This window comes from Anopheles bellator, chromosome X, assembly GCF_943735745.2.
Source record: "Anopheles bellator chromosome X, idAnoBellAS_SP24_06.2, whole genome shotgun sequence".
In the NCBI taxonomy this organism is placed as follows: domain Eukaryota; kingdom Metazoa; phylum Arthropoda; class Insecta; order Diptera; family Culicidae; genus Anopheles; species Anopheles bellator.
The window spans coordinates 7,200,510-7,227,857 of record NC_071287.1 but is presented as its reverse complement, the minus strand read 5'-3'; the positions used below and the strand labels follow the sequence as shown (position 1 = coordinate 7,227,857).

Here is a 27,348-nt window from a genome sequence, read left to right as displayed (position 1 = left end):
GGAGACATAACGGGTGGCGGGAAGGGAAGCCGATCGGACGTCATCTGGAAGTCCGATCCTCTGAAATGCCGGATAGTTGAGAAATGAGAATGAAATGAGGCGTGGCAAAGCTCGCCGGGACCGGCTAATTTTTTAATAAACATACTACTGCCGCATGTTTCCTTCGTCCTTTTGCGGAGCTTGATACTTTATTTAAACTTGATCATAAATAGCTTTGATTGTACTGTAGTACGAGAACGGTATGGTAACACGAGACACGTCGAAATTGTCAAGGAATCAAGCAGCGCCGTTTCGCTGTCGTCCGGACTTCATGCAGGTAAGATACGGCAATTTTTTTTATAAAACAATTATCGATTGATGACGGAACTTCCTTAAACGGCAAACGATACATTACAGCATTCAGCGGAATATGGTACCGAATGCGGCAGAGTAAAATAACTGTATCGTCAGGTAACGTGAATAGATTTTTCCGAGTGGGCCAGGTTCGTTGGAGAGGCATTCACCAATTACCAAAACGGCCTCGGGATGTAAACAAATGCATCCGTCATCAATAACATTACTGCATGAGTGAAGCAGCATCATATACAAAGCATGAATGCGCACGCGTTGCACAACACTCCCTGCACAGTTATGATCCGTGCTCACTGGAAACAGTGCTTGCCATTTTGCTTTTCCATGCCAAAAATCTATAGCTGAGGCCACACGAAGCGTAACGTAATGTTTTTGGCATTTCAGATTAATGCCAAACTGTTTACGCCTCGGCCAAAACATATACGTTTGACAGAAGCGCACCCAGTTTGGCATTAATCTGAAATGCCAAAAACATTACGTTACGCTTCGTGAGGCCTCAGCTTATCGGTGTTACCTGTTCATACTGCGAGGCCACACCAAGCGCAAATCGGACCGCAAAAACGTCATTTCGTTTGCGCTTCGCCAGGCAGGAAAAATATAAAAACGAAATGTCAAACGTGTTTACATTCGTGTTTTTGGTCTGAGAATATAGAAATAGAAGAGAAATCAATTGATTTCTGAATATGTTTTCTGTTTTTTTTTTTCGATTTTGTTGCTATACCAGCAAATAAGAACTTGAATTATCCTCTGTTTGTAAGCAAAGCGTATGCAAAAAGTATTTACGGTCGGGTTTACGCCTCGGCCGACCCGTAAACGTTTTGACAGAGGCGCAGCAGTTTGGCATTAATTTCTAATGCCAAAATCATTACGTTACGCCTCATGTAGCCCTCTAGTTACGCCAGAGTTGTCAGAAATGCTTGCTGCAGGGCTGCCAAACGGTGCCACATTTAATCGCTAGTTCGTAGCGTGAGAAAGAGAAGGCGTATTCGCTTTCGGGCAGACTATGCGCATCGACACGCTGCGCTGCGTAGGTGTTAGTGCGGGAAGCAAAACTCGCTGCTTGCTGATCCGCTTGGTGGTGAGCTGTGCTTTTCTCTCGTGTTTTTGCAAAAATCTGCCGATACTGGTCTCAAGTCGCCACCATGGCGCAATACCTTCGAAACAACGACGTGTCTGACAGAATCGTTTTATCGTGTGTGCCAGTGTAAATAGTTGAACATTCTGTTTGTTCCCGTTACCGTTACCGTGCATTGCATACCAGGGAGCCTCACATCGTCGGGGATGTGCTGATTGAGTCATCAGTCCCAAGTCCCAGAAATCAATGGCAGGTTCCGCAAAAACAGAGTAAAAATGGTGGAACCACGAACAGTCGCGAGTCGCGCATAGGAGCGGAACCAGCGACAGAACGTAACTTGCTGTGCAATGTTCGGTTGTAGAAGAGCATCATTTTGTGGTGTTCGCAACAACTACTCGTGCCCTTCTATCAAATTGTCCGACAAAGAAGAAATAAACCGCTTAACAAACTTCGAGAAAAGCTGCAAAAGCAGCAACTACGCACTGAAATGTCCCAACCTGCAACTTTCGACCGTGAATCCGATCTGATGCAAAGGATGTCACCGCCAGCACCTTCCTCGCTAGATGAGCGCGAGCTCGAGAGGTGCATGGCGGAGCTGGAGATTCTTGACGACCAGCTGGCCGATGAGCGACTGTCGCGGAAACCACACTTTCTCGATTACGACAACAAATCGCCGGGCGAACTAGAGGACCGGCAAGAGCCAACCCTTGGCGCTTCGTTACCATCGCCCACAGTGCCGGTCGTGAGCCAGTTCCGATATCTTCCAAATAATGGCAAAGAGGTGCCCATGGATGACCTAGCTCATCAGATGAACTCATCCTGCGATACTGTACCCGTCGTGTACCCGAAACCATCGCCTTTCGGTGGCACGTGGCCGATGAAGGAGCGCGTTCGCTCGGCACGAAACGGGTCTCAGCTGCACCCGGTGGTCGGCTCGGAAGTTGGCCCGAAAATGGAGTGTGTCTATTCGCTGCTCGCCATGCTAGGGTCAACGAACGTGTTGGAGATGTCGAACAAGTTCCTGGAGCTGTCGCGCAGTGACGAAAAGTGTGCCGCCCTACGGCGGGCCGGGTGTGTACCGATGCTGGTGCATATCATCCACAACGATCCGAACGAACATGCGCGCAAGAATGCGCGGCTGGCGCTGGTAAATGTGATTCGTGCCAACGGTGAGCGAAATGGTGCACGACGCGAGTTGAAAGTCCTTCGCCTAGTGGACCATCTCATCGATTACGCCGAAATGCTGAAGGAACAGCATGCTACTATGGTGCAGGACGAATTCAAAACAAAGCAACGGCCAGCAGCCAATGTACCGGAAGAACAGGAACGGCGACCGATACAGGCGATCTGTACCATGGCAAAGATAAGCTACGACGAGGAACACCGACGGGCGATGTGTCAGTTCGGGGCACTGCAAACCATCGCGTCACTAATCCAGCTCGACCATCTCGTACATGGCACGGCCACGGACGTATCGCCCAAGTGCATCGAGCTGCGCCGCTACGCGAGCATGGTGCTGACGAATCTAACATTTGGCCAGGGTAACAACAAGGCACTGCTGTGTGCTAACCGGGATTTTATGCAGGCACTCATCGCACAACTCGCCCGCATCGAGCTGGTCCAGGTTACCGCCTCCGTTCTGCGCAACTTGTCCTGGCGGGCCGATACCGTAACCAAGCAAACGCTGGCCGAAATCGGCACAGTACGCATCCTAACGGAGGCCGCCATGCACTGCACAGTGGAGAACACGCTGAAATCGATTCTTTCCGCGCTGTGGAACCTGTCCAACCACTGTGCACATAATCGGTCGAGAATCTGTGAGGTCGAGGGAGCGCTAGAGTTTCTGACCGATTTGCTCACCTACGACGCACCGAGCAAGACGATGGCTATCGTAGAGAACGCTGGTGGCATCCTGCGCAACATTTCGAACCACATCGCGCAATCTGACAGCTACCGGCAAGTGTTGCGGCGAAAAGGCTGTCTGAAGATTTTGCTTGATCAGCTGAAATCGCCCAGTCTGACGGTGGTAAGCAATGCCTGCGGTACACTCGGCAATCTTTCCAGTGGCAGCCCTGAGGATCAACTGTTCTTGAGGGAAAACGGTGCCATATCGATGCTGCGGTCACTCATTTACAGCAAGCACAACATCATCTCGAGCGGTTCTCGGTTGGCGCTGCGAAACTTACAGCACCAGCCGCACCTTCGTGGGCCGTGCCCAGGAACTGTGACCCTGGTGGCTGACGAGAATGGGGATCATTACCACGCGGCCTCGAAAATGGCGGTGGCATCGACGGCGGTGCCACTGAACGCGTTCGAAGCCCAGAAAGAATTGCCCAGTCTAAACGTTCGAAAGCAGCGTGCGATTGAGCAAGAGCAGCTGGAGAGTGCTTTCTTTGCCAAACCAAATGCTTCGGTAGAGCGAACGGAAGAGGACGAACTGGAGACGGATGATGATGATGAAGTGAAAGTGCAGATGGAGGATTTAGTGATGTCGATGCAGGAGAAGGAGGACGAAGGAGGAGAGGAGCGTGAACTGGTAAAGAGCGAGGTGGAAGGCTTCGATCAGACGGAAAACGAGAGTGACACGTCCGTACGCTCTCCAGAGCCAGTACCGTCGCAACAGTCGATCAGCTATGGACTGCTGGAAGACTTGCAGCAGACTCCTTCGTACGACTACCAGGAGACGGACATCGATCAACTAACAGACTACTCATTGCGCTATGCAGAAAACCAGTCAGATTCGGACGAAGGGAACGCAGAACAGGATGGCGAGCCTGGTGTAGAGGACCGAGTAGAGCACTGTGAAAAACCATACCAGGCTGACGCGGTGGTCGGCATGCTCATACCGGAGGATTCAGTCAAATGTTACTATACCGAGGGTACTCCGCAGATTATTTCGAGCGCAACATCGATGAGCGATCTGCGGATGGTAGCAGCGCCGAGTGTGAAAACGACGGCAGTCCACAAATCGAATCCTATTCCGATCAGCCAACGAATGAGCGTGGCCGGTGCTGGTCCTGCGGTTGTTAGTGTCGGCCGTACTGATGATCTCGGGAGCAACACGCCTGACAAACCGTATAACTATTGCGAAGAAGGAACGCCCGATTTTAGTCGCGACGATTCTCTCACTATCCACGAGCTCGATGATGCTGAGATGGCGACGGAGGTGTTCAAGGAGGACGCTGGGGAACGGGGAGTTGGCAAAGGGACACCGACGGCTCCACCAACCGTTCTCGATCCTATAGACTCGATGCCCACGCCCAGTGTCGGCGCCGCCAACGCTTCCGCCACAGACTCGGCCGCTGTCAAATCGGTTTCCTTTCTCAACACAGCGGAAGAAACTCCTCTGATGTTTTCGCGTACCAGTTCGATGGGTTCACTGTCGAGTGCGGAACCTGTCTGTACCGACGACAAGAGCTCGATCGTGAGCGAGTTCAGCCGACTAGCGTCGGGCGTAATTTCACCGTCCGAACTACCAGACTCTCCCACGCAAACGATCGCCCACTCGCCACATCGTGCGGCGGGGCTCGGTGAAACGGCGCGAGAAAACATCCTTGTTTCAAAGCAGTGCGCTGGTGAGGAACAAGCGAAGGATGAAACAGCGGCTGTAGTGATGATGGTTGGTGAGATACCAGAGTCGGAGAACCCGCACGAAGCTGTACCGATATCGAAAGATACGTTTGCGGAAGCCGTGAATGTCAATTTTCAAGTCACACACACACCGGCGCTGTTCTCGTGCTCTACAAGCCTTAGTAACCTTAGCATCGAAGGGGACGAAGCCAAAAAAGTGGACGGTGCAATAGGTCAACATTTGAAGGATAACAGAGGCGAGCAGGGCACATCTAAAGGTATGGCGATGACGATAGCACCGTTGGTGGATTCTGGTGCGCGCCCTCCGCCAGTACTTCCACATCCAGCGACCCTCGTAACAATGGGGTCTAATGGCATTGAAGGAGGAAACGTTTCCGATGGAGATTCGGACGCAGGAGGTGATGACGAGCTGCTGGCTTCTTGCATCAGCATTGGCATGAGCAGTGTGGTAGCTCGTAATGCGACAACGAAAAAGAATAAGTCCGTGACGGCCTCGAGAATTTCGCCGCAGCTGCCATTTCCAGCCGCGCCCGGAACGCCGGGCAACCAGAGCAGCGAACTCGAGAAGCAAGTACCGAACGGAGTGTTGCCTTCCGACCAGGTGCATGGGCAAGGCAATGATTCGGACGATAGTACTTCCGGGGGCATGGCTGAAAACAGCGACCAGTTGGTCGAGGAGTGCATAAGAACTGGAATGTCGAAACCGAAGCAGCAGCCACCGGCAGAAGGCAAATATAAGCCTCCGGATCGAGGTACGGACAGGAGGTCGTTGCCATATGAAAATGAACACTTATTCCGGATGATGCGAACGACAGCACTGCCAACATTACTGGCCACTGATGAGCTAAATCCGTTTCACGTGGAAAATAGTCCGTGCAATTTTTCCATCGCTTCCGGACTCTCCGATCTGACAGTTGCTTCCGAGACAAATGTGCTACTGACACAGGAAAGGTTAGTTTTCACACATGCGATGAGTTGACGGTTCAGACGGGTTTAAAGCTAGCCCATTGCAGGATGTTTGATGTTTCGTTCTTATCGAAATTATTTCTTCTCCCTAGATTGGAAGATAATCAAGAACATTCAACATTGAGCGCTACGCACGATTCATTGAGCTCACTGTCACTGGAGTCCGACAATGATGATCATATACTCGACGAAGCGATTGCCGCAGGCATCGGCTCTAAGGCCCAGCATAGCGGATCGCGTCTCCCGATGATGCAAGTGGCAAGCAGATCATCCGCCAACATGGAATCTAGTTCTCAAACTGGATCGTCTGGAATCGGATTGTTGGTGACGACGGAGGCAGCAGCCGGTCACATAAATAACTCTGCCGACGATGCCGCCGATGACGATTCGATGGATTCGATCGATTCGATATTCGCCAACGATCCACAAAACGATTCGTTGCTCGAACAGGCCATCGAGACGGGGATGAAGGGTGGCATGATGACGGAATATGGACCGATCACCGGGTACGAGTTTCAAGCCGGTATGCTGTACGGTACCATTTCGTACCAGCGCGAGCCGGAGCCAGCGGAAAGTTTGTCTGACCGGCACGATGATGATTATGAGCTGCTGGCTGAGTGCATCCACGTCGGGATGCAAGGAAAGTCCCGGACGTCTGGCACGAGTGGTACTGCAGTGACGCAGGATTCGAACACACAGAAAGCTCCTGGTGGAGCAAGACGATCGCATATCGCCCCCTATTCTTCGTCGAGCTCCTATCCTCCGCCGACGGCCAGTTGTGAAACCGTGCGCGTCAGAAAGTTCCAGAGGCCAAAAAACGTGCAAACTACGCCTGTGATGTTAACGGTTGCCGGTGCCGCCGAAGCATCAGCAGGCGTAGTAGAGCGCCAGGCAAGCTGGCAAACCACACATCCACTCGGAACATCGGCGAAAGTGAAGCCAGCGGTGGGACCGGTGGCGGCGTTAAGATCGTCCACGAACATACCGGCTCCTTCGCGACGCTATCAGCCTACCGCTATCAACAACATCCGCAATTCCGTCAGCAGCAACCACTGCAAGAGCACGGTGAACACCAGCACGAACGCCATCATAACCATCAGCGGCAGCGGCTTGGATCACGACAACATCACCGTGCGCTTATTACCGAGCAGCGAGTGGATGAACTTACGGTACAACCGGCAAGTGCGGCTTCATTCCGCCGCCATTACCGCCACCAGTGGCATACACGTGGCGCCGACGAGCGGCGGTCCGAAGGCATCGGGCGACCGTTCGGCGTCGGTAGCGAATGGGTGTGAGCAGGCTGAAAAACAGCCACATACGGCGGTCGCGATTGAAAAGCACAAAGATCCAAAACAGATGCTGCAATCCGTCGAGCGTCTTACCGAGCGGCTGGTGTCTCGCACTCAATACTTCCGCCCGGTAGCCGACGACGGTAACAGCGTAGCAAAGCAGAGCGATGATGGGATGGAAAAGAGCGGGGGAGCGAGGACAGCAATACCGAAGGTAAGTTCGATTTTTGTCTTTGTTTGACAAAAACCGAGATCTAATCGTGCTTGCGTCAGTTGTGCACAACGGTACTTTAAACCTAACAGCAAAGCATGGGAAGTGTAAGCCCCCTTGAATGTAAACATTAAAATCGATATTACCACGTCTTATTAAGTTTACGTCACATGCAATATCGTATGGGCATGAATTTTGTTATAATGCAATGGTATTTAATTCTTTTAAATCCCCTGTGCAGAATGTAACCACCAGTCGACCATCGAAACACCTCACCAAACTACCTAAACAACTTTCGCGTAGGTCATCAGTGACCAAACCAGGCCAGATAAGACACCGGCCTGCACTGTGCATAGTGAAGACCGCTACCGCTGTTTCACGTCCTACTCCTACACCATGTACCGGTCGCACTGCAGGTGCCACTACCATCGAACCCAAACCAAAGCCATCAACCGGAGAAGACCGTAAGCGGTATGGTAACGTGTCAGCAGCATCACCAACATCGCAAAAACTTGACAAACTCTCTATTCGTGATACGAAATTTACCACGACAACACAAGTGCTAAAATCAAAACCTACGTTGGGTTCCGTGACTGACTCTGGCAAACGACGGCTTAGCGTTTCTGCCACAACAGTTAATGTCGACCGGACGCGAGCAGCGTCTGCCTTGTTTGAAGAGAAAAGTAAACGCAAGTCATTGGTTCCAGCTATGTTAGCAACCACTTCAGCATCCGTTAGTTCTAAACATCGGCCCCCTACTCTGCCGGGAGAGGCTATCTTCAAACGAAAGACGAACGCTACGCCCATGGCAGCCAAAGCACGTCCCGCAATTGGACCGGGGGAACAAGGCAGTCGCTCAAAACCGAATATGGCGGGAGATATAGGATGTTCAGCGCTTGCTGCTCCGTTCGAAAAGACTAAGAACAAACTTCCAACAGCGAGTGGAGGAATAGATAACACGGAAGTGTCGGCCAAACTACGTCAACGAACTTTCGTATTCGATCGACCGAAGGTTGTAACAAACGGTCCGCACTTGCCCGTCTCATCCTGGATTCTAAAGCGTCGTGTTCCTACACCGGCTCAATGCGGTGGTGTTGCTAACGCAGGAAGCGTAGTGACAGACACTCATCGGCAATCCAACCAGTCAATAGCCGTCGTCGAACATACGACGGCTACCGAACGGATTCCCAAGATGTCTCTCCCGATGTACGGAAATTTTTAAATTCGAGCACAAACAGCCTAGCAGACAGAATTCTTGCGGATAATAGCTAAATTATTTCCCCATTACATTTTCGTAAGTGCATACTCTCTAAGAAAATAAAATCCCACCACGGTAATGACACCTCAAAATGGCATGACTCGAGCAGGTTCTTTCCCATAAGTCGGGAAAAACTGTACACTATTGTTCAGCGTTTCCTTTCTGCAGTGATGTTTTAAATGAATGAGTCGAGACATCACACGGGTCCTGTACTGCCATATCTAACCTTCATTACCATTGTCCCCGCTCTTATTGTGCGATCAAACGCGGTGTTTCGAATGCCCAACACATGATGTTTCGATCAAGCAATATGATACGTACATATACAAAAGCATATCCAATTACACATTAAATTATGTTAGTGATGAGTATGAGCCATCTTCACCCAAAACTTGCTAACTCAATGAACGGATGGATGAAATATGTGAAAAATAGAGTTTAAAACTGAATTAAGTGATGGAGCTATGCGTGTCCCACCTGAAACGCTGTCGGTTAATAGCGAAGGCATTACGCTGTAGTTTCATAGATGTTACAAATGATCCATATTCGGCTATCGAGTATTCTTCTAATTTGCACGTATTCAGCGTTTCTAATTCGGACTCGAATGCATGATTCTAGCAAGAAATTCTACCTGCGAGCCAGGCAGCTGGCATGAATAGAATATATTAGAATACGTTCCGCATCATTCTACAGTAAATTAATGAATTCCAAGAATCTCTGTATTTAGTTTTCATTGATTACAAACAAGCTCTAACCAAGCTTATCGTGCAAATCCGTGGGATGCTTTGAGACACAAGGGTATACAGATAGAAGCGACTTAGTCATTGAAGCGGAGTATCAGGCGTTCTCATGCAGAATGAAGATCCTGTCCGGACAGTTGCCAGTGTTCGGCAGAGATGTATATTATTTCCGTTACTATTCCTCATCGGTATCGACGAGATCATGGTAGTGCACCATGCTTAGGCAATCTATGACGTGTCTAAACGACTTCGCTCTCAACGACTGAGAGTCTTCTAAACGCTCTCATGTGCAGGGAAAGCACGACAACCTCGCCAAGCATTTTTTTCATGGCTGATCAACAAGACCAAATCAGAGGATGTTGATATGATTGAGTCCTTCCGACTTTAGAATAGCTAGCCAACTAATGCAGTGTCAGCAGTGTAGAAATGTATGCTGCCATAAGTTAGTGAAATATGACGTGTATGAGCGGAGAACAATCAGAAGCTGCCGTTCGTCAGCCAATGCCTGCGGTGCATTTCTACACAACTCGATCTCGAACGTCGATATCATCAAAAGTTGATAAATATAGGAATTTGCGAAAATAGGGGAAGGTGGGCCTTAGCATTCGAAAAAACTTACATGAAATATAAAACAAATGCTAGACTGGACGCCGTAAGCAGCAGAGATTAGCTGTCATGCCTACTAAACCTCATCAAAGATATAAAACCAATCTCAAATGGCTCTAGGAAAAAACGAAAAATTGGCATTGACAGCATTGGCCAGGCCAGACAGCGGCATTGTCACTGTTCGATCGGCCGTATGCACCACTACAAGGGATCATATAAAAAAGGGTGTTCGTTACTTATGTAGTAAGTAAACTTCTCAAGACGTCAGCTTAAATCCTGTGCATTCATTTCAGTCTAAAAAATAAGAGGATGGAAACAAAGCTCTGGTCTTCTGACAGATGAAATAAGTGGCCATACAGAAATTAACGAAGCTCAAATTAGGCATTTCAGGTAAGCCTTGGGTAAAACGTTGGTAAATTATGTACTAATTAGCGACCGTACGTAGAACAGAACTAGCGGCATTAAGTCCATTGTGTTTGCTTCTATCATACAATTTGAAAACTAATAAATATAGTCTGAAATCGAAAAACCAACAAGGGTATTTGAAAACATGTAATAGTTTAGTCACATCGCCGATATAGTCGTACATCATCCTGAAACGTTTTTTTTACATAAAAGCATGTCTGGTTCAAAGTAAATTTGCTACTCGAACTAACAATCGGCAGCAGTGGAGAAATGGAGAATAATTATAACAATAGCAAGATGCTATAAGTAATACACTCTGTCAAATTCATATAGCCGCATTTACGCAAATTACATTTTTAACGTATCTCCCAAACCGTCCTTTCGATTCATTTTCTGGTTTTGACTTGAGACATTTTCTGGAGACTTTTTTAAGTAGGAAAATTTATGAATAAAACCATTCCGTTTGATTGAAGTTTTATGATTTCTAGCTTTTTATCAACCAAATACGATACAGGTAAAGTAAGTAAACTTCTCAAGAAAGGGGAAAAGATACGTTAAAAATATGGGTGCGGCTATAGAAAGTTGACAGAGTGTATTGCCATGATGTACGACCGTTTGATGAGAACTGCGGAAACGATATCGTTCTTGTGAACAGCCAAATGGGATATATTGGAATTGGATGTGCAAGTGAAAAAGTGCAAATTTTCATTTCGAGTTGCAGAGTTTGAACTCGAAAGTTTATAGCACACATTAATACACAAAGGCAAAAAACAATTCTATGAACCCCTAAAAAAAAATTGAGAATCCCCACTTACCACATACTCGGGTAGTATTTTGAGTGAGTCCTAAGGGTTATTTCCCTCAGACTAAAATGTTATTATTCGATGGCGCTAGATTGGCTTGTTCTAGAGTTCCAGAACGCCACAAGCTTCGAAAATCGATTTTATAAATCTAACATTGTTGTCCCGGTTATTGTTTCCATTCGAAATTCGTTTTGAAATTAGTTATTTTTTATTAACATAACACGATTAGAGTTTTTACAATCATAGGTAATCATGGCCACGTAATCATATTGATTCGAAATCAAACATTTACGCACCACCCCAGCGGTTTGGTCGGCCATACTTTCTATTCTACAATTTGCACCATATTGATGCGCACCGCAGTGTCGGTCAACGGTCTATTTGCGATACCACATCTGCACCGTCTTCATGCGCTTTACCTTCTTCTGCAACTGCAGCACTCCGTACAGTAGCGCTTCAGCAGTCGGCGGGCAACCCGGTACGTAAATATCGACCGGTATGATACGGTCGCAGCCACGCACGACTGAGTACGAATAATGGTAATACCCACCGCCGTTCGCGCAGCTTCCCATCGAAATGACCCAGCGGGGTTCCGGCATTTGATCGTATACCTTTCGCAACGCTGGTGCCATTTTGTTTGTTAGCGTTCCAGCTACGATAATGACATCTGCTTGGCGTGGCGATGCCCGAAACACCACTCCAAAACGGTCCATATCGTATCGTGGGGCGGCGATGTGCATCATTTCCACCGCGCAACATGCCAGTCCGAACGTGAGTGGCCAAATCGAACCCTTTCGGCCCCAGTTGAGCACATCATCCAATCGAGCCACAGTCCAATCCGCCCAGCTTGACTGCTTCGTACCGAACGGACTGTACGGTAGTTTCTCGGGTTTATCATTCTGCACCACCGGCATGGTGGCCTTCGATCGCAGTGGCACCACCTGGATGGCCCCGTTGATTGACGGCAGCCAAAGTGCCTTCGACAACAGCGGACGGACTGCCAGCATCGTGTGATTGATGATGAAGCACTGGCCGCAGAGATAAGTCTGGAACACAACGCACAGAGAACCAAGCATTAATGGGTATTGCTAGCCCAAAAGCAGCACCGGACGTCGCATTTCACAAAGGAAACTACAACGTACCTATTGCACCGGACAAAGTGCGACGAAAATGTGGCCGGGTTTCGGATGGTTCGAATTTACATAAGCATGAAGTGGACGAAAAACTTGCTATTGTTCATAAAAATAACACACACTCACTCTTACACGTCCGTCAATTTGACAGCAGACTCAAATAATAACCGTCTCACTGGGGGGCTACATGAGGCGTAACGTAATTATTTTGACATTACAGATTAATGCCAAACTGCTGCGCCTCTGTCAAAACCTTCACGGGTCGGCCGAGGCGTAAACCCGAGCGTAAATACTTTTTGCATACGCTTTGCTTACAAACAGAGGATAATTTAAGTTCTTATTTGCTGGTATAGCAACAAAATCGAAAAAACAAGAAAAAAATATTCAGAAATCAATTTATTTCTCTTCTATTTCTCTTCTATTCTATTTCTATTTCTCGGATCAAAAACACGAACGTAAACACGTTTGACATTTCGTTTGCATATTTTTGCTGCCACACGAAGCGTAAACGATTTGACATTACAAATTAATTTTACGCTAGTTCTTACGCCTCATGTAGCTCCCCAGTGACAGTTAATTCGATCGAGCTTGCGACCGACCAGCGATCCGAAAGCTCTTGTTCCCGTGGGAAAGCAGAACAACAAAATCTACATATTTAAAAATGAATGTTTGGCTGTGTAACTGCTAGAAATAATAACTGTAATAATAATAATAATAACATAACTGCTAAAAAATTCAGTATAATTTGGATTGTTTTCGAGCAAATTGAATTAAATTCGGCAGATATGGGCTTTTGGGTTGGGGAAACCCAAGCCACGAGCTTTCGGATAGACGGCAAACAGCGCTGACGACGGCAAAACGGACGGTTGTCGTCGTCCGATGACGGACATCAAACGCACACACTCAGCGTTCTTCGCCGCCCAAACCAAGTATACGAAACTTGGCCAAAGTTTGTAAGCGACACCAAAGTAGAGTTGTCTTTTTATACAGATTCGTCGTCGCAGTACGAAGTTGACGTCGACACCGGTGTGAAGGGTCCCATACAATCCCATACAAGACAACGCGTTTTTACGCGTCGCTCGCTACGCTACGTTCAGTTCAGTTCATTTCAGTTTCTGTGTGCACAAGCCTTAATAGTGTTGGGAAAATCTAGCTGGCTTTGAGGAAATGCACGCTTACGACCGACTCGTTAGCAGTAGTGAAGTTTGGTTATGTGCTTACCTAACTATGCACCACACCGCAGGTTAGTTTAGTTCGTTGGTCGCTTGCTGTTTAGTGTGATTTGTAAAAGTACGGTACATACTACATAGGTCGTGTAGGTTTATAACGTGTCCCGTAGGATTCTCCGCAATATCGACGAATAACCGGACTAAACTCGTTTTAACAACAGATGAGCCAATGCGATACGGAAACAGACTTGGTAGATTTGAATATTTTGCATGAGCTATAATTTTCACTAAAGTTTATAGTTTATTTATATTTTATAGCAATAAAATACCAATGCCATAAACGGGGCTTTTTAACAATCGTCTGTTACTGCTGTTTTAGGCCGTCCGACGGTTTACCGTTAGGACGGTAAAACGGACATAGTTGCTCCTTGGGGTACGTACACGGTCCAACGAAACCAATAAACCACCGATACCCCCTGGGTAGCCAACGGCTCTATCATTACAAAAAGCTTGTCGACAGCAGACCTGCACCTGTCAAACAGAAATCCTACTCGGGTTGTGAACATTCGGCATGTTCATGTGAAATAAACAAAGCATTTTCTAGCTAAATATTTAAATATTTCCGAGTAACACAATCACACATTATCAATTGCTGATTCAAGATGATGCGATCAAAACTTCGAAAACACCACTGCAAGAAAGCAGCAATACAGAGCCCACGTGTCGTAATACGTGAACCTGCCTTCAATGCCACGATGGAGTTTCGACCTAGGGCTTTAGACGAACGATGAGAGCGACTCTGATTGGTTGAAGTCATAGCGATGTATAGACGGCCTAATGTAAATGAGGCATTGGCAGTATTTGTGGTGCAACACCATCAATGACCGTTGAGTGCAAGCAGTATTTTATCATCAATCAGTACTATGTTCTCGGCTGGGATGTATCGCTTTGAGCCAAGGTAAGCAGGAGTGAGAAAAAGGCAAAGTTAGTGTTGCGACCAATTATTCGTAGGACACAGAAAAAATCGGGACAACCATAAAGACAAGGGCGCACAAATTTAAGCCGTGTACGTGTAGGGATGTTGTTGCAACGAACAACGGAATTTCATTGTGGGTGACGGCGCATTTCAGAAGCTACCGATTTGGAATATAAAATTTCGCAGCATATACTGTTACTTTCCCTCTTTGTGCAGTGTGCATTAGACAAAGTCGTGAATCGACATATTAGGTAGGCCAAAGGTAGGTTTTTTTTTCTTCGAACCATTGAAGTTTCCGTCCTTGCTTGCTCGGTACGGAAACAAAGAGCCAACTACGACGTTATTGTAACCCGTTCAGAATGTTTTCGTAGAAAGTGCTTCTCCCGATTTTCATGAAACCGATTTTGCTCGATTGCGTGCGATGCGTACGGACTTTTCCTAGCTTCATGCGCTGGTTCACGCGCTGGGGGATGTGCAGCCAACAGTGGGGGGTCTCGGAGTGTGTGTTTTCTTTTCTCCTGCTCACACTCACTAACCGTATATCTCAAACGTTCGATGGAAAGAAAAAAAACGGGTGGTGCGTTTTTATTGTTCGTTTCTCTGACATTTTTTATGCATTTTTTTTCCTTTGATAGCCCAACAATGACTTACAGTGATCCAGACATGTTGTTGGAAATCATAAAATGGAAGCAGGAGTACGAAAATCGGAGTCTGCAGGATTCCGACATTCATCTACACTTCTCGAATGTCGCCAAATCGTTGCTTCACTTCGACCAACAAATCGCCCCATCGGTTCATGTTCCGACAGGAGGTAAGCACCAGCCGTTAGCAATACTAAAATCAACAACTACTAAATCGAAACGTGTCTATCGTAATAGTAACTTTTCCAGGAACGTTCGTGTACGATGATGCGAGTGCCCGGACCAAGGTTATTCAGTTGTTGGAGGGTTTCATCAGCGACGATCCGGAACATTTCATCGAAAAGCTGAAGGGCACCCAAAACGTATCATCCGTGTGCGGTCGAGTGTTTAAAATCGGGGAACCTACCTACAGCTGCCGTGAATGCAGTGAGTAGCGAACTAAGGACAGTCGAGTTGAAAGGATAGGAAATGTGGCTTCTTTTGAATTGCAACTGGTAACGGTTGGCACAATTTTATTTCGGAATGCTTCTCTGTTTCCTCGTTATAACGTATTCGGCTACAATGACGTAGACTTGATTTCAACCACATTTTAGCGAAGCATTTGGTGCACATGACGCAGAATTGCACATCCTGGGAACATCATCGTAATGTCTGATTCTTTCACTATACAACTATATAGTTACAGGAAAAACAGTTACGGTCTCTCTTGATAACGTTTCCGACTGATAACGTAGAAACGATTGCAACCAATCAGATAACAACATTTGGGCGGTGACATCAACACAACACAGCATTCAACCAAACAGTAAATGTTCTAATTCAATCGTCGCATTCAACCAGCTCGAATCTTCTTTCGCTCTTTTTTAGAACTCTTCAATAGTTACGATTCTATATGCTTGTTGTTTTGTCGAACCTTACTCCGTCGTCCTTATTTGTTTATATTATAGTCGATTGATTACTAGCACCACATCATCAATGCTATATGAAGTTAGAGCAATAAAATGTATGGGGGTGCTGAAATCCTTAAATAACGATTAAGGATGTAAATCAACGTTTTCGTTATCACCAACATAACTGCATGACGATCGCTGTCAGCCATCAGTGTAGGGACATTGAACATATCATTCAACCAATAAGAGCGTTTGGGCTACCGAAACTGAATGTACTGCAGCTTACTTCGATTTCACAATTGCGTGTCAGTTTATTTAGCGGTAGGCCGTTTTTAAAGTGCACCTGGCACGTACAAAAAGTGCGATCGCGCGGTTGTTAAGCGTCACGCGTATTATTAGCGGGGTGCCGTAAGACGTACGTTCGTTACGAGAGCTGGCGAGAGACGAATGAAGCCCTGCGCTGAAAGTCTATAATAATATAACAACAAAAACGAAAGCTGGCCAAGAAGAGAGCGAGGGTTCGGCAGTTGTGTCTCTTGGTCGACGGACCGATCTCGAATTTCTTCAGCGTACTATCATAGTCTACAGTCAACAGTTAATAGACATGTTCGCTCTAGTGTAACGGGGCTTAACTTTTTGTTGGAGACTCTTGTTGAAAAATCCCTCTTGCCAAATATTCGTTTTTTGCTATTTCTCGAGCAGAGTTTTCTCTGCACTCTGTATCTTCCATTTTGTAGCGATCGTATCATTTTATGATTCGTCATGTATCATTTTATCATATCATTATCATGTATCATATCATTTATGTATCATTTTATGATTCGATTCATTCTCACTAGCGGTCATGCAGTACCATAACTATCCATCTTAGGCAGTCCAGAAAGACAAAGGAGGCATTAGGCTCAAAGACCGCTTGAAAACGCGAGGACCCAGCTGTTGCAGTGCAGAACACGAAGAAGCTCAGTTTCCGCCTTATACTAGACTGTTCGTTATTAGTACAGCGTCTTACTAGCGTACCACAATTCTCATATACCACAATTCTCATTTCCCTGTATGTATCTTCTTGTCCATGATTTTCTTCTCTCTGTTGTGCGATGTCGATCGTGGCTCACAGGCATGGATGCCACTTGTGTGCTATGTTCATCATGTTTTAAAAAGTCAACCCACCGACTGCATAAATACAAGATGGCTACATCGGGTGGTGGTGGTTGCTGTGATTGTGGTGATCAAGAAGCATGGAAAAAAGATCCCGTCTGTGAAGGACATGGCGTAAGTATAGAAACATAAAACGCAAAAGGATCGTTATCTTGTCGAAACCATTCCAATTTTTTTGTTTTGTTAAGGTGCATTGTAATGCTTTAATGTTTTTTTCTTCTTGTAGCAAAGTAATTCTGATCAAGGCGCATCGCAGCAACAAACAGCGCCACTACCCGAATCGGTACAGGGCCGCTGTCGATTCGTGTTTCGTGTCATACTGCATTATTGCATGCGTGTGCTTCAGATGCACAGTGACGGTAATCTGGTCGAGCTAGACGACGAAGAGAACTCCCACTGCACGATACTCTATAATGACGAAACGCACACGTTCGAGCAGGTGAGTGATGAACTGACTCCTCCTCTTCTACAAAACCAGTTGAAGAAATAATTGACACATTTCACTTCTGCGCTCTTTTTTCGTTGGTTTTTCTGTTATCATCGTCTCTGCCAACAAATCACACAGGTCATACAAACGTTGACGTCGATTGTAAAATGTTCGCAGAAAGAAGCGGTCGATTATGTGACCAGTATTGATCGGGAGGGACGTGCCGTAGTCAAGTGTGCCCCCTTTGAGGTCTGTCGTAAATTGAAGGAGGATATTGAAACCAAGGCAATACGGTCGTCGATGGGTATGAAACCTTCCCCGCTGAAGGTGACAGTTCTCCACCGAAATGAGGTGGCTTGTCAGCACCTGGCTATGCAGATCTTGTGCTGGTTGGTAGGGCCAATCTGGACCGAAGTAGCGGTCTCTTTGATTTTAAAGATGACGCTTACGATTTTCAATAATGCTTCAAATTCAAACGTTTTACTACAACTGTTTTTATTCTGCTTTCCAACAGGATGCAGGAGTTTTTGTCGCTTCACAGCACGTTCCGTAACATTTTTGCCGCTCTGGTCTGTGAGCCGTTTACACCGTGTAACTTGAAGATCATCATGAGCAACGACCACAATCTCTGGAAATCGGCCCGCACCTGCTGGCACCGGCTGCTCATCTCGGGCATGCTCATGGAGTATGAAAACAAAAAAAATCTTGCAGTGGTCTTTACGCGCCATTACGCACCCCTGATGCAGGACTTTATCCGCGACGACCACTATCACTCGTTTTCGATCGTTTCGTTAAGCGTGCAGCTCTTTACCGTTCCGACGATCGCACACTATTTGATCGCTTATGAGTCGGCCTTCTTCAAGCTAATGCACACGTTCTACGCCGAATCAATTGAGAAGCACATCAAAAACAGGCAACTGCAGTTTGCAAAAAACACCTCTTCAATGAACGTGTTCAAACGTTCGGCCTACATACTAATCGATCTGAAATATCTGCTTAGTTTCCGGCCAGAGGAAGGCACGTGGACACAGGAGCTGCGTGCCGGTTTTCTGCATGGTGTGCAGATATTGATACGTCTGTTGAAATGCATGCAAGGTATGGACGCTGTAACGCGTCAGGTTGGGCAGCATATGGAGTACGAACCGGAGTGGGAGACAGCATTCACGCTTCACCTGAAATTGTCGCATCTAATCACGCTTGTGCTAGAATGGTGCGCCACTGATCGTATTGTGTTGGTGAAGGTGTATCGAATGCTGCTAACCGCGCTTACGGAAGTAAAATTCATAGTGCATGAAATGAACGTGGTCACTCGGGAAGTGGCGAACCATGGCGCCTCCTGTCTTACATACGACGTGTCGTCGAGGCCGGTATCGGTGCATCTGCCGTTAACCCGTTTTCTGGCTGGGCTATACCTCGAAATTGAACGCTACGGTTTGACTTACGATACCATTGCGCCAAATTGCCCTGAGCGCCCGACTCCCGAACGTATAATTGAACCTGTCCTGTGCACACGTACAATGATTTCGCAAGTATATGCCGGGATGTGGCGCAGGAATGGATATGCCTTGTTGAATCAGATTTATTTTTATCGCAACGTTAAGTGCCGGTACGAGATGCTTGATCGGGATATTGTGATCCTGCAGATTGGCGCATCGTTAATCGAGGCGAATGAATTTCTGATTCATGTTCTGAACAAGTTCAAGTTGCTACATTGGTTAGAGAATGATCAACCCGAGGCACCAAGGCGCTTAGCGGAAGCAGCGATGGTCGAGGAGGACTATGTGCGACAAACGGTTAACTTGGTAGACGAGTTTCTTGAGCTGCTCATTGCGATCGTTGGTGAGCGATATGTTCCAGGAGTGGGAGCGGTCACTGAAAATGATCGAATCAAAAAGGAAATCGTACAACAGCTTTGTATCAAGCCACACTTGCACTCGGAGTTAAACCGGGCTCTGAACGAAGATAAGTATAGCGAGACAGCGATTGAATCGGTCATCGAGGATGTGGCGGTATTCGAAAGGGCTACAGCAACTGGAAAAAAGGGTGTTTACCGGTTGAAACCTGAATACTACGGTTGGTACAATCTCTACTTCTATCACTACACGAAAGAAGACAAATCAAAGTCGGAGGAAACGCAACGCAATCGATGTAAGGAACGAAACGAGCTAGTGTGCTGTCCACCTCCAGCCCTGCCGAAGCTAACGGAACCGTTTAGGTAATTGTGCTCAGTTTGCCAATTTTTTCTCCAGCAATAGTACCTACCTTTTCGCGATATCTTTACTGATTGTTCTTTCAATGTGTACAGCATTATACCTAACATACTGCAATGCGACGTGATGCTAGAGGTTATGAATGTAGTGCTGACCCGAGCCCTGGATCTGAAGGCGATCAGCTTTTCTGAGGGACAACTACAACGCGTAAGTAAAAATTACCGTTTGGAAAAAAGTCAGATTTCGATGTATTCATTTGATTTGTTGCTATTTTACAGCTGCTGCACTTGATTGGATACGCAATTCAGGAGGAAGAGACTGGATACTATCCGTATCTAAAGTTTTGCGAACGTAGTCAAAAGATCAATCTTCTTTGGATGCTAGAGGAACTCGCCATGAGTCAACGTGTAAGTGAAGTTCTTATGTTTGATTCACCAAGTTTTCCATATATTATATTATTATCTTGGTTTGTTGAGCAACTTATACTTGGTATTAAATCAATCGACAAATAATCTGTTATTTTCAAGCAGATGGCTTTGATAAATTTTTCACCTTCTATCGCGTTTAGCGATCTGAAACAAAAACATAACGTTACGCATCGTCTGTCCCCGCAGTTACAGTTTTCTGTAATTAATAAATTACAAAATATGTGTAAAATGCCATTTTTAAATTCGATAAAAAGATCATACTTAATACTAGCTAATTATAAAGGCTTTGTTTGCGATTCCTGAATATCCCCCCTATTATGAAACTCGAATCGAGAACTGGAACGATCAAGTGAACACAGTAACAGAGAAAGTAGAATACAGCAAGAGAGAAGGCAAAAAGAGAAAGCTATAGCAAAATGAACTCAAATGACGGTTCGAGTTTCATAATAGGGGGGTTTGTGTTTGAACATAATTTGGAAGTTTCATTAGAACTTTGCAGAAATTTTGATTATTTTTTTTAGTTTGCAGTTTGCAAGGACGTTTGTGTTGATGTTTCTATTTTTGTTATTATTACAACCCGACAGGTCGAATCGCAGCGCGATCTATTGCGCTGGATAATTCAACGCTACAAAGCACTCGAAACGAAAAACAAAACTTTGCAAATGGATTCGATCAAGGAAGAAATTGAGCTGGGCGTACCAGCATCTTCATCCCAGGAGGATAGCGAGACGCCGGTAAACGAGACATCCGCGTCCACTACCATCAATACAAGCGATACCAATACTGCCACCGTCACTACTATAACACAGCACAATGCGGAGCAGGTGGAGAAGGAGCAGCGTGCGAAGCTGGCGGCCAAACGTCGCGCCGAAATCTTGGCACAAATGCACCATGCTCAAATTAGCTTCATCAACGCGAACGCGGCTATGTTTGAGCACGAAGAAGCCCTGGCAGATGCACCAGTCGAGGAAGATATGGACTGGGTACCATCCACATCCGGTTCGGCTTCGTCATCATCATGTACTACAGCTACAGGGCGAGCGGCGACCGAGCAAAATATCCAACGACAGCCGCCAAAAGCAGCTGCAGTAGCAACCACTGCAGTGGAAGATGCTGCACCGACCGAACCGACTCCGACTCCCACATCCTCTATCCCCGTTTGCATGGGTCCAGAGCGCGCAGATGTTCGGTCAACGGAAGGGGCTGTGTCGCACCGTTATACTTGTATTCTGTGTTCGGAGGAATCTGTGCTGTCTGCTCGCAATACCACGTGTATGGTCTATGCCGCGTTTGTTCAGCGCTCTTCCGTTCTTTCCCGCTACCAACAAACCAACGAGGAGGGTCAGTTGCAGTACATTGAGACGGACATTCACCCTTCCCCACACATCAGCACTTGCGGCCACGTGATGCACGCCGATTGCTTTGAACAATACTTTAACAATGAGATAATGAAGGAAAGTCGACGCCCTTACCGCAATCGAACGCCGCTTTTGTTCGACGTCGAAAAGCGCGAGTTTCTCTGCCCCTTGTGTCGTTTTCTGAGCAACTGTCTCCTACCGCTCATTCCCCCGCTCGATGCAATCGGCGTGAATGATGGCGGGCTGTGCCTGCCCGAGGTCCGTGACGCGTGCCGCCGGATGCCACAGCAGTTTGATTTTGAAACTTGGTACAACTACATGACGGACTTTTTGTTTTACATGAAGTTGGAAATGACGCAGAAAAACAAAACTCAGGCGCGGCCCGCATCGCACCACTCGGCCGAAAATCCGGCCGCCGATCAGTACGTGCTGCCGGATATGACGATGCCGGCTTCCCCCACCCAACAAAACGCCGCCAATACTTCCAGCAGCACCAACGGCAGCTCATCGCTTGATACCACCGTGTCGATGGATGAAGATGAGATTCTTGACGAAGAGGAAGAAGAAGATCAGCAACCTCAACACGAAAATGGCGGAAGCGACGACGCAATTATGGGCGAGTTTGACGGAATCGGTAGTGAAGAGGTGGTGCCCGGTGAGGTCGAAGAGGATCCCCTCGCATTGGACGGCATCGAGTGGAGCGAACTAACGACGGAACCGCTGCGCACCACAGTGTTGGCAAAACTGGAGATGAGGTACCCAAAGATTCGGCTCATACCACCGATGAGTCCGCAAGCCATTGCCCAGTCCGAGCACTTGTTTGACACCGACATTCAAGACTATCTCCACAAGTTTTGCATGGCTGTCGGTGAGGTGACAACCATACCTCCCGTCGCCAAGCACTTCAATAATTATCTGTCCGTGTGGCTCGCCTGCTCCTACACCATTAAATCGCTCGAAATGTTGCTGCGTGTGATGGATCGGCCGCTTGGTTCGGAGCTCTCGATACGTTACTCAAGCTGTCTGCGCGGGCTGGTGCGCGTGTCGTGCGTGCTCGGCTCGATAATGCACACTGTTTCGTACCGTCCAAGTATGTTGAACTATCTCGTCGACCTGTACGAGACACTGTTCGGGCACAAGCAGTCTGCTTCGTTCTTCGATTGGGACTTTTTCGGTATCCTCAACACGTGCTTGTTTGCAACCCGGCGCGTACTCTTTTGTACCATGCCAACCGAGCGCATTCCGAAAGGTGATGAACTCGATCGGTCAATCGTTCAGGCGGTCTTTCTTCTTAACGTGTTGCGTACGCTCGTAACATCAGCATGTGGCAAAATCGGAACCGGTGCTGCTGACGCCGACAAGGAGACCACGGCCACCGGTTCCGCTTTGGACGGAAGTGATATGCAAAATGACGACCGAACGAAGGTAGTCGATGATGAACCTGTAAGCGAAGCAGACCAGCAAGCGATGAAAAACCTTCTGTACCTATTCAGGGACTTCAATATCCATTACGAGCCATTTACTGAAAGTGAAATAACGGAGGGCGTCCATGAGCATAATCAGCGCGAGCGCGAGAATGCGGCCTGGGAACGGCAAATAGTACGATATATCTTGCGTGACATCCGCACTCAAAGCCAAACACTGCTCCGCTGCTGCTGCCTGTTGTTCCACGGTATCACCGACGTTGAGTTACCGAAGTGCACCGGTGATATACAGCAAGATTTCTCCCTGATGGTAACATACCTAGGCATTGAGGCGGATCCTTTGAGCTATTTCCGCCCGCACGCTGCATCGTTACACTTCATGTCGGATTTGGCAATGTGCAATTTAGAGCAGATCAATCGCATGCGCAACGCCCGTGACGAGCAACTGTTGGCCAGTGCAATGTTCCTCCGACCCGGTGGGCCGCCGGTGCGCCAGCTGATCGATCTTCCAGACGATTACAGCGATCTGATCAACAGTGTGTCACTTTTCATGTGCCCGAACAACATCCGAGACGATTCGCGCAACCCGACTATGTGCCTGGTGTGCGGTGAAATCCTCTGTTCTCAGTCGTTCTGCTGCCAAAAGGAGTTGGACAAAAGCCTGGTCGGCTCGTGTACTTACCACACGTACGAATGCGGCGCCGGCATCGGGATATTTCTGCGCGTGCGCGACGCCGAAATACTTCTGCTCGGGATCAACAAAGGTTGCTTCGTACCGGCCCCATACCTGGACGCCTACGGGGAAACGGACCAGGGGCTGCGTCGGGGCAACCCACTGCGACTGTGCAAGGAACGCTACCGGAAGCTTCACCTGACGTGGTTAAGTCACGGATTACATGAGGAAATTACGCGACGCAGCGAAGTTCAGCAAACACTTTTCGCAACTCAATGGCAAAACCTGTAAGAGACTAGCTCACAAGTGGTAGCTCCTGGTGCACACCAAGCTGCAATCGTTTCTGAGCACTGCCAGATTCATGGGTGGCCAATCAGCACTCTGCTTGTCCATCCAGCTTGTTTTTTTATATTTTTGTTAAAACCTGTTAAACCCTCTTGATATTCTTACTAATCTTTTGACATTCGACAGTGTGCTGACCACGTACACAGATGTAACTGGCAGAGCTTTGAATTTCAGAAACAATTGTTTGTTGCTGTGAACAAGGAAGAGTGCCAGTGAAACATGGCTGAAAGTATTCCGAATGGAGTTACGTGGACAAACCAAGGTATTTGGTTATGCTGCCCAGTTATAAAGAGGTTTTTCATTTGTAGTCGGTTTACCAGTTGGAGATTTTGGTTTTGCTCACAGATCTTCCCTTGTATGATCTCAAAGTGGTTCTATCTTATCGCTATCACTATCACTATCAGTGGTTCTATCTACATTGCCATATTTTTCTTATTTTCCTTCCAGCATATCTTACAATGTTTTCGCTCCCTTTCTTTTTCTCTCCTTCTCCGTTTATTCTATTCTGTCCACACAGCGGCATCTTTTATATACATCTCTAGTTCTCTTATTCACCATTTTTTACATTATTTTTCTGTGGCAATTGTTTAGATGGAAGATAGAAACGAACTGCTTTGGCGAAAACTGTTTAAGGTCAATGTCTGATAGGCTACTATACTATCAGCAAAACGAATTCAGTGATGAAAGAAGCTTCTTGTTTAACTTCTCTCAAATGATAATAAAAACATCAGGTTGGTAACGTTAGTTTAGCGTGCTATGACAGCGTTGAAAAAGTTATGTTTTAATTTAGGTAGAATCGCAAATTATTTAACGATCGGCACAGTTGTGTGGTTGAAATCATATTTTATTTTCTTTATTATTATTTTTTTTTGAAACCTCTTGAACCTTCTTGATATTCCCACTATACTATTGTTTATGGTAACTGCTTACTGGATTTTCCTTTTTTGCTAGTTGTTGCTGTTTGTTAATTTGTTGCTAGCTAGCAGAGCTCGAGGGGAAATTGCTAGACACTATACACTGCAGTTGTTCTTTGTCTAGTTAACTCGGCCCTATCGGCCATTGCTTGCCGTTCATTGTGGTGTGCTTCCCTTGTGGGCTGCTTGGGCATCGCCCTTGAGATGACCCCATCTGAGCCAGTCACACGCTGTGTTGCCCTGGTCACCCGCCGCCCAGTAGCCTCTTCCGGATCCAGAGCTACTGTGTCGCTTACAAAGTGTCTGTGGGCGCCTAGTCAGGCGATGCTGCGCCCAAAGGCGATCCCTCCTGTGTCAGTTGTTTGGTCACGGCTTCAGCCACCCGCGCGGCTGCTCGTCTGGCCACACATGATAGGTTTGTAGCGTTACGGCATGGCAGGAATGGGCAAGGTGTATGGTTAGGGTCACTGCGTTCAATAGGTGCTACCAAAAACCATAACTTTTATTTCTTCCAAAAGAAAAACAGCTCGTCACAGTACGCCAAATAGACAGTATACCGTCGTTTTGCGGATAGTATGGCCCTATAAAGGTACTATTTATTTATGTATATTTTTTTCATATAAATTACAATATTTTGTAATTTGAACAGCTCAGTATCCGTGCGTGTAGAGAGAAGAAAAGGGACAGATATTGTAGGTTGACTCAAGTTCATTTCAGTTAACGCAGAGGCAGGAGTCGAGGGAGTCGTAAACCACAATTCGTAAGTCGAAAACCAAACCAAGAAAAATTAGTAGAAGCAGCCACCGTAGTCTTAGTCTTATATTTAGGGTGCCCACGAGCAGGAGAACAATCTGGAAAAGTTCACATTTAAAAGCGATCATTTTGGGGCTATTACATTTGCTGGACATCGTGGGGCTATTACATTTGTCGTTATCGTTTTCTTATTGTGTTTTTCAAAAATTGTTTTTTATATATCTATTGCAACTGAACTATGTTTACGTCGGTTTTTTCTGTGTTTCTTGAATTATAAGTATATGTTTCTCAAAAATTTGAACTTAAAGGTGCGATGGATCTTAGCAGGTTTTGCATTGATGTCGCAATTGTCTACATCATCGATAAAGACGATCCAAGACTAGATGGTATACGAGGACATGTATGTTTGTATGTATGTAAATTGTAAATGAGTAGGGAGAAAGTTTGCTAGAATGAAAACGAGACTCAGATGGTTAAATGATGTCGCGACCAGCTTGGTTTTGCAGTTTTTGAAACTAGCGGATCTAAGATCGTATGTTCGCGCTATTGTACCATGATCCAAGTTCATTTGATGCAATTAAAAAATGTCATCAATTTCAAACTAGATTACTGAAATCAGTTTATAGAGAAGAATGATAATGGAACCTACGATCATTTCACGTTTGATTGCTCCAAATTACGAAGGTATGAACAAAACCGATGCATGAAAAGAGAAGAAGCGTAGAAGCTTAGTAAAACAGAAGTTATTTGGGAGAAAGGAAAAGACAAAAAGAATTCGTAAGTGTCACCAACGCGAAAGTTACGCAGTAAACTTTATCGTGTGAAACGTGTCTTGTTACCATCTCATTTTTTAACTGCTTGTTTCAGGTCGTGTTTTTAGTGGAGCACGTAGCAATTAACCTGAAGCTAACATTGATAACAATGATATTGTATGATACACATATACAATTACGATCGGTTGTTAGATTAGCAGCTATTGTAACTTGTCCTTAAATAAACGGTTAACTTCGAACGAGAAGAATCCTTGTCCATGAGTTCAAAGGCACTGCCAAAGAGGTGAGAAAATCCGAAAAGCTGAGGAATATCATACTTGTAACCCCCGTTGGTAGAGACATCGGTAACGCTAGGCATTGTCACACGAGCTAGCCTTTGGTTCTCGAAAGCGGCGTGATAAGACGGTTGGAACGTGGTCAACAACTACGAAAGGTTCGGGCTCGGTGCCGCCGCTGGTGGTGGCCACCGGTCGCTGTGAGGTTTTTGCTGCTGGCAGATAACCGTTCCGGTACAAGTTATGTGGCTATCTTAGCCTGCTGCTGTTCATTGAACTTCCAATCGGTTCATGAATTGTTCTGATCCGTTGGATGCTGGATATACCTACAGGAAAAAGCTCTCCAGTTTCTCTCGGGTTGTTCTATTCCTGGAGGTGACTGATAGGTCGAGCAAAAATGAGAAGCTTGAGAAGGAGAAATCTCCAAATAGCGTGAAACAGCCAAACAAGTTATCAAGTTCTACGGACAATGAAACAATAGTTTGGGAGATAGAATCTCTCTCAAAGTC

At 46.5% G+C, this 27,348-nt stretch overlaps 3 protein-coding genes across 3 annotated transcripts; 2 read left to right on the top strand and 1 right to left on the bottom strand.

Moving 5' to 3' along the window:
- The first annotated feature begins 1,961 nt into the window (after positions 1-1,961).
- LOC131213421 (adenomatous polyposis coli protein-like) lies at positions 1,962-9,146 on the top strand. Its single transcript, XM_058207458.1, has 4 exons — positions 1,962-5,948; positions 6,005-6,238; positions 6,320-7,486; positions 7,725-9,146. The coding sequence occupies exons 1-4, from the start codon at positions 1,962-1,964 to the stop codon at positions 8,703-8,705; spliced, it is 6,369 nt and encodes a 2,122-aa protein (XP_058063441.1). The 3' UTR covers positions 8,706-9,146.
- A 2,334-nt stretch (positions 9,147-11,480) lies between these two features.
- Positions 11,481-12,579, bottom strand: LOC131213353 (NADH-quinone oxidoreductase subunit B 2-like). Its single transcript, XM_058207379.1, has 2 exons — positions 12,438-12,579; positions 11,481-12,341 (listed from the first exon to the last, which is right to left on the bottom strand). Exon 2 carries the CDS (start codon positions 12,300-12,302, stop codon positions 11,673-11,675), a length of 630 nt encoding a protein of 209 aa, XP_058063362.1. The 5' UTR covers positions 12,303-12,341; positions 12,438-12,579; the 3' UTR covers positions 11,481-11,672.
- A 2,636-nt stretch (positions 12,580-15,215) lies between these two features.
- Positions 15,216-26,798, top strand: LOC131213419 (E3 ubiquitin-protein ligase UBR1). The gene is made up of 11 exons (XM_058207455.1): positions 15,216-15,384; positions 15,464-15,640; positions 17,219-17,373; positions 17,486-17,698; positions 17,825-18,075; positions 18,201-19,901; positions 19,992-20,103; positions 20,175-20,303; positions 20,909-21,058; positions 21,146-21,318; positions 21,469-26,798. Exons 1-11 carry the CDS (start codon positions 15,216-15,218, stop codon positions 24,068-24,070), a joined length of 5,832 nt encoding a protein of 1,943 aa, XP_058063438.1. The 3' UTR covers positions 24,071-26,798.
- Positions 26,799-27,348: the final 550 nt, after the last annotated feature.